Consider the following 7,273-nt stretch of genomic DNA (forward strand, 5'->3'; position numbering starts at 1 on the left):
ACTAACTTTTTTATTTTTTTTTTCCAAATTCAATTATAATATTTTTATATACTAATATAAATCTTACACCTGATAATAATAACAATTTAAATTTAAATTTAATTTAATTCTGGTTTTCAGATTTTATGTTAATTCGACTAAATTTACAATAATTCACCAACCATTTAATTTTGTGAAGGAGGATAATATTTCAAAGCACACCAAGTACGACGATCCTAGTAAACAAAACGACAAATAATCCCTCAATTTGGGGGGCGAGAAAAAAAAAACCATAAAAAAATCATGCGAGACACGATAAAATGTGAGGATATAATACGCACACCTGCCGAGCACGGTTCATAGTTCATTCTCAGACTCCACGCTGTCCGCCAACTTTTGCGCCGTCTCTTTCTCGCTGAATCCGTGAATCTCCCTCATCATGGCGACGACTCTGCAGTTCTGCCGTGTTTGCGCGCGAACTGACATAGGTTCGCGCCATAATAATCGCTCCGGAGCGCTGGCTCCGCCGCGCCGGAGGCCTGTGATCGTCAGGTGCTCCGGTGAAAAATCGACGAGCTCGGCGGCGGCTATTGGTGCCGAATTTGACGCGAAACTGTTTCGGCATAACTTGACGAGAAGTGATAATTACAATCGGAGAGGATTTGGCCACAAGGAAGAGACTTTGGAGCTCATGAATCAGGAGTACACAAGTAAGATTTTCATTTTTTTGGTTTAAATTAATTTTTTTTGTTACTGGATTTCCTCTTGTTTATTCAGTAGGAAATGAAATTATTGTTACTTAAAATTTCTTTATTTTAGCTAATAATTCACCTTAGTTTATATTTTTGAAATGGATACATTAAGTAATAAAAACTAAAAAAAAATCAAAGAAATTTGTGTGATTTTTACTTTTCATTTTTTTTAATCTATGAAAATTTTTATTTTTATTTTTTAAATTTTTTTTAGGACAGCCAGACCAATCGGTGATTTATGTTTTTATGAACTCATCATCAGTTTGTGATTAACAAATTTTAAGAGAGATTTGTTAAAATTTTAGTGTTTCTATTTGTAGTTAGTGTTAATGTGGCGGCGATGATTTTTTATTGATTTCGATGAGAATTCTTTCAGGTGATATTATAAAGAAATTGAAGGAGAATGGATTTGAGTATACTTGGGGAAATGTTAAGGTGAAGCTGGCCGAATCATATGGCTTTTGCTGGGGAGTTGAGCGTGCTGTGCAGATTGCTTATGAAGCAAGAAAACAGTTTCCCGAGGAGAAGATCTGGATTACCAATGAAATCATACACAATCCAACTGTTAATAAGGTCTTGAAAAAAAAAAATTAAAATGAATACTTCTTCTCTAATATTTTCAATTTAGATATTTTTCTTGCCCCGTTGTTTGTTAAGTTGTTCATTTGTTCATTTTCGTGGTTATGGATTGTAAAGAGTAAATCTGTATTGATGAAACTGTTATGCTCTTTGCTTCAATCATGATTTGATCCTTTCATTATTATATTCTAGTAAAATGATTACTGAGGCTCTTAAGTATACATGGCAGCGGTTGGAGGAGATGGCAGTTCAAAATATACCTGTTGAGGAAGGAAAGAAGCAATTTGATGTGGTAAATAAGGGTGATGTTGTGGTTTTGCCTGCATTTGGGGCTGCAGTTGAAGAAATGGTGACTCTGAATAACAAGAATGTACAGATTGTTGATACAACTTGCCCTTGGGTGTCTAAGGTACCCTTAGCTGAGACAGATCAGCTGCTATTATGATTATTCATTTGCCTGTTTATATCTTCAATCCCTCTTCATGTTACATATTGTATATAAGTTTTAAAATTTTTGTGAAGGTCTGGACTACTGTTGAGAAGCACAAGAAGGGAGACTACACTTCAATTATTCACGGTAAATATTCTCATGAGGAAACTGTAGCAACTGCATCGTTTGCAGGAAAGTATATCATAGTCAAGAATATGAAAGAGGTATGTTCAGAAGGTGGATTATATTCTGTTTTCTGGAGAATCTGTAGAGCAATATTAGGAGATATTCATTCGAATGTTTTTTTTTCAATTGTGATTTAATCCAGGCTGAGTATGTGTGTGATTACATTCTTGGGGGTGAACTTAATGGATCTAGCTCAACAAAAGAAGCATTCCTTGAGGTATGAGCTTTGTCGCTTATTTGACTGTGAATGTCGACAATTTTGGGGAGCTTTGCAGATATTGATATAGTTATTTGCTTGCCTACAGAAATTCAAGAAAGCTGTTTCAAAAGGGTTTGATCCAGATGTTGACCTGGTAAAAGTTGGCATTGCAAACCAAACTACAATGCTCAAGGGTGAAACAGAAGAGATTGGTTAGTTGCACTAATGCTGATGTCGACCCATCTGTTTCCAAGAAAGTTTTGGGTTCTGATATTTAAGGAATTTTCATTGTTCCAGGAAAACTAGTCGAGAAGACCATGATGCGTAAATTTGGAGTTGAAAATGTCAATGAACACTTCATAAGCTTCAACACAATTTGTGATGCTACACAAGTAATTTCTTTTCCTAACTCATCGTTTTTCCTTTTCAGATTTTTATAATTTTGTGAGTGATAGCACTTCCTGTCCACTGCATGTGTCTTAATACTCCTAATAAAAACCTGGAATGTTGAACTACGAATGCTAAAGCTAACAACATGGTTGACCATTTGTTTTCGATGACCAAACTGCTCTGCCAGCAATATTCAGCCACTGGTTAAACTGCAAGTTGTGTACCATTTTGTTGTGTTCAGTAAAATATAACCTAATGATTTTGGATTCAATTTTTGCAGGAGCGACAAGATGCAATGTATAAGATGGTTGAGGAAAAGGTCGATCTTATCTTGGTTGTTGGTGGGTGGAACTCGAGCAATACCTCACACCTTCAAGAGATTGCAGAAGACCGTGGAATTCCCTCATACTGGATCGATAGTGAGAAGAGAATAGGTCCCGGAAACAAAATAGCATATAAATTGATGGTATGTGTGAACATATTGAATTTTACTTGCATCAACAGAGTAATTTTCAAGTTTCAAAGTTTCTTTATTAATTATCTGCGCATCGTTATCTTGTAAATAGCATGGTGAGCTGGTGGAGAAAGAAAATTGGCTGCCGAAAGGCCAGATCACAATCGGTATAACATCCGGTGCCTCCACCCCAGATAAGGTAATTTCTTCTGCATAAAATTTCTAAATAGATTCTTGCTTACCTTGATCTTATTTTTTCATTCTTGACTTCTGATTTACCATGCCATAACTAATTACATCATTTTCATCCGCTGGTGGTGAATTTTATAAGCTGTTTGATAAGATTGTTATAATTTTCCTCTGTGTTTTATCCAGGCTGTTGAAGACGTCCTTAAAAAGGTATTTGAGATCAAGCGTGAAGAAGCCTTGCAATTAGCGTAAACTGAGGTCCAAACATACACATTATCAATAAATTTCGATGTGATTGTATCACTAGATATTGTAAAATTATAAACACAGCCCTCTGCCGGGTCTTTTATCAGTGCCCATGTAATCTGAAATTTATATTTTTTGTGCAATATGAAGCTAGAGATTACAATTTCTAACCAGCAGGATATTTATTGTAAACCTCCAATGAAATCACAGACAAGATTGGACAATTACTGTCTTGTTGAACAAAAGGAGAGTAAAAAGAATAGCACGCTTCAGAACAAAAGGAGAGTAAAAAGAGTAGCACGCTTCATTGAAAAATTAAGCATGCCTCCTCTATCAATCAATTGAAAGAATTTTGTGTACCAACGACATCCCTCTGCAGTAAACCTCCTGATTTGAATCATCAATGATTTGTATTTCTTCTGGTAATGAAATTTATCAATCATCTACTTCTAACTTTTATTCAAGTAGTTGCGGATCTGGAGGACCCTCCATCGTTTTCAGACGATCCTCTGCTTCCAAAGCCTGGCACCATTTAACAAGTTTATCAATAGATTAACTTGATTAAAATTCAGAAGCTAATGTCATTCTTGGTACTGAGTCCTGCAGAATTGTACATTGAATTACAGAACCATAGAGCTTTTGTAAGAGAAACTTAATTTACCTCTTTCTGCCAGTTAGTTTGAAGCATCCGAATCACAAGAACAGTTGTTTGAAATAGGCAACCGAGCAACAATCCTGACCATATGCCATTAATGCCAAGTTTAAATCCGTAGCCCAGCAAGGCACCTACAGGAAGTCCGAAGACATAATAACACGCTATGCTTATCAATGCAACTAAAAACTGCCAGCCTGCGCCTACTGCCACCCCTGCAATGTTAAAGATTTTACGCAAATATGATTTTAGACGCAAATCTTGTACAAGATTTTTCTGAACTGAAATGCTTAGACTAAGAATCTGTCGAGCGTAGTAGCAGTTACCAAGGAGAACCGCTTGGATGCTGTTGAGGAAGATTGTTGCAGCCAGAAAATATGCAAGCTTTGACGTCTCCCTTATGAGAATTGGTTTGTCTGTGAACAGTTTGGGAAACTGGTTCTCGAATGCCAGAATCAAAACAGTAAATAAAATTCCAAACGCTGCAGATGTTATTACTGACACCACGATTGAGAATTTTGCAGCTTTTGGATGTCCAGCCCCAAGTTCATTAGACACCCGCACGCTTCAAGAGAAATCAGGATGTACTTAAATGAAAGCAGCTAGATAAATACATAAGAGAATGGATGATAAAGTTATGCCTTCTTTTGGGTAACAAATTACGCACATTCTCATGCCTTCAATGATTTCAATCGTAATATTCCTTTCTAAAACAATGAAATCAAATTTTCTTCTACTACTCAATTGTCATTGGTTCTATGGTGTCGTTCAGTTAAAAAGTTATAAATCACTTAAAATTATTCCAAAGAAGCAGTGACTGACCTTATTGCTGTATGGAAACCTAAACTTATCATCAAAGTCCATTGTTGCAAGTTCATGCTGCCAATTCAAACCATGAGGAGGAAGAATGGAAGAGGATTTAGCAAACTTAATACATAGAAACATAAGAAAACTCACCAAATCGAAACGGCATCTACTGCAATTTCTGGATTGTTTAGCCATCCTACCATGAGAATAACTGCTGTGTAATACCAAAGCTCCAAGCTGTTTGCACAAACATGTTGTACGTGTCATGTCAATAACGTGGAATATCATAAAGTTCACTAAATATCTCAACTCGAATCATTAATTACCATAACATTACAGCTGATGCAAGTGAGAGTTTCACAAAACTAGCTAATGACTTGAAAGCCCTCAAAGAAAAGCCAGTCCATGCATCTGGGAAACATCCAGAAGTTACATAGACTACTAGTCCCACGACCATAAGCCACAAAGAAATATCCCCAGCAATGGCTGCACCAACAATGCCGTAATTGAGCTTTGCCACCAGAATCCAATTTAAAAACACATGAAATATTAATGCTGCCATCGAAATCATAGTCATGACCCAAACTCTGCTTTGCGATTGTAGAAATTTCTGTATTGGAGAGTTTATAGCATAAGCAAACAGTTGCGGAACTATCCATTTAGAATACTTCCCTGCAAGCTCTGAAATTTCCTTGTCTTGGCTTAGAAGCTTTAAAAATGGCGTTGCAAAGATATAAAAAGGCATTAGGCACAAAGCTGTGGCGCCGGTAACAACGAATGATCTTTGCAAATAAATTCCAAGCATATCAAATCGTCCAGCACCGACAGCCTGACCAGATAGGGTCTCCAGAGCACTGCCCATCCCCAGCTAATTAACACAAATTATACCCAAAAACAGAACAATACCGAATTCAGTTCAAATTCAAATGAAATTTACCATTTCTTAGAACAGAGTATTAGCTTTCTAGCAATCAATTCTTCAGTTGATAACCTTTCAATCTCACATTTCATCTCAAGTATGACTATCAACCAAAATTATTACTACAATTTGTCAGAATTTTTAGATATTACAATCCTGAGTCTATTAGGAGTCTGAATTCATACACTTATATCACAACCCAAGAGCATAGCTCAAAATCTACACCAACTAGTGGCCAGACCTTTATCTCATACCAACACAGACATATAAACCCCACTTATCTATCACAATTCACACTCTCATTACAAGTTTTACATTCAATGTTACAAGTACAAGGTTTCACAGAGCATGTGTGACGAGACGAGTGTTATAAGTTTTACTTCATACGCATTCACATCGCCCCAAAAAAAGAGAAAAAAAAATCATCAATACAGAATTCGAAGTAAATGATTAGCTACTCACCATGATTCCATAAACAAAGCCTTCAATGACATTTTGAACAACGGAGACGGCTGCAAATTCAACTTCACCCAAATGACCAACAAAGGCAGCGGTAACAAAGGTGATTGAGAATTCAGATCCTGAGGCTAAAATCACGGGGCCAGCAATTTCCCATATCTTCTTTGATTCATTCCAGATTCTTTCTCTGAAGTTTTTGTGACTGCCCAAGTCATCATCTTGTTCCCTTGTCTTTGTCTCTATCTCAAATTTCTGGCGCTTCTCCGCCATTAATGCTGCTGTCTCTTCCTCTGTTTCTTCCATCAAACACCTCTCACCCTCGCTCACAGCCTGTAGTCTTTCTTTTAATGAGTGTGAGGATTTGTTTGAAGCTATTATTTGTGTGAAGAGTTTAATAAACACACGTACGTTGCATGCGCAACTTCCTCATTTGTACATTTTTTTCACAATGATTTTAATTTTTATTCCACTTATACAAAGGCGATTGCCAAATTTTCACCATATCTTAATCAATATATATCATTTACCTCATATTATTTTTATAATAGTCAATAATCGATTGACAATATAAGTTTACAATATTATCCTTATTTTTAAATACATTTTATTTATATTTATTATAAATTAAATAAATCACATGAATGGAAATTAAAATAAAAAATTAAGTATTAAAAATAAGAAATATATGTTTTGATGTAAAAAAATAAATTTCTTTTACTTTTTACATTCAATTTTAAAATATTATAAAATATTTGTTATAAGAAAATATTTACAAAATAAAAAAAGTACGAGAAAAAAGTTTATTATTAATTTTTTTTTGTTCACAACAAAACATATATTTCTTGCTTTTAATATTCAATTTTTTTATTTTAATTTCCATTTATATGATTTATTTAATATATAATAAATATAAATAAAAGTGTATTTAAAAATAATGACAATATTGTAAACTTATACTGTTAGGAGATTATTAGTTATTATAAAAACAATAGGGGTAAATGATATATATTAACTACGGTAGGAGAAAAATTG

At 35.0% G+C, this 7,273-nt stretch overlaps 2 protein-coding genes across 2 annotated transcripts; one reads left to right on the top strand and one right to left on the bottom strand.

Moving 5' to 3' along the window:
- Window positions 1-279: 279 nt before the first annotated feature.
- LOC102610997 (4-hydroxy-3-methylbut-2-enyl diphosphate reductase, chloroplastic-like) lies at window positions 280-3,574 on the top strand. The gene is made up of 10 exons (XM_052431975.1): window positions 280-689; window positions 1,108-1,304; window positions 1,540-1,719; window positions 1,833-1,964; window positions 2,069-2,143; window positions 2,232-2,337; window positions 2,423-2,517; window positions 2,796-2,981; window positions 3,082-3,168; window positions 3,345-3,574. Exons 1-10 carry the CDS (start codon window positions 419-421, stop codon window positions 3,408-3,410), a joined length of 1,395 nt encoding a protein of 464 aa, XP_052287935.1. The 5' UTR covers window positions 280-418; the 3' UTR covers window positions 3,411-3,574.
- On the bottom strand, window positions 3,568-6,651 carry LOC102611493 (protein DETOXIFICATION 33-like). The gene is made up of 7 exons (XM_006479278.4): window positions 6,245-6,651; window positions 5,190-5,731; window positions 5,014-5,100; window positions 4,879-4,935; window positions 4,383-4,621; window positions 4,066-4,271; window positions 3,568-3,926 (listed from the first exon to the last, which is right to left on the bottom strand). Exons 1-7 carry the CDS (start codon window positions 6,542-6,544, stop codon window positions 3,861-3,863), a joined length of 1,497 nt encoding a protein of 498 aa, XP_006479341.2. The 5' UTR covers window positions 6,545-6,651; the 3' UTR covers window positions 3,568-3,860.
- Window positions 6,652-7,273: the final 622 nt, after the last annotated feature.

The sequence above is a fragment of the Citrus sinensis genome, chromosome 8 (assembly GCF_022201045.2).
Source record: "Citrus sinensis cultivar Valencia sweet orange chromosome 8, DVS_A1.0, whole genome shotgun sequence".
In the NCBI taxonomy this organism is placed as follows: domain Eukaryota; kingdom Viridiplantae; phylum Streptophyta; class Magnoliopsida; order Sapindales; family Rutaceae; genus Citrus; species Citrus sinensis.

Bases quoted from the DNA above. Each gene is read 5' to 3' on its own strand.
- LOC102610997 (XM_052431975.1), top strand. From the start codon at position 419: ATGGCGACGACTCTGCAGTTCTGCCGTGTTTGCGCGCGAACTGACATA. The intron at 1,305-1,539 runs GTCTTGAAAAAA...TATACATGGCAG, and splicing joins ACAATCCAACTGTTAATAAG to CGGTTGGAGGAGATGGCAGT. The intron at 2,144-2,231 runs GTATGAGCTTTG...GCTTGCCTACAG, and splicing joins CAAAAGAAGCATTCCTTGAG to AAATTCAAGAAAGCTGTTTC.
- LOC102611493 (XM_006479278.4), bottom strand. From the start codon at position 6,544: ATGGAAGAAACAGAGGAAGAGACAGCAGCATTAATGGCGGAGAAGCGC. The intron at 4,622-4,878 runs GTCAGTCACTGC...TTTCTCTTGAAG, and splicing joins GGTTTCCATACAGCAATAAG to CGTGCGGGTGTCTAATGAAC. The intron at 4,272-4,382 runs GTAACTGCTACT...TTAACATTGCAG, and splicing joins CATCCAAGCGGTTCTCCTTG to GGGTGGCAGTAGGCGCAGGC.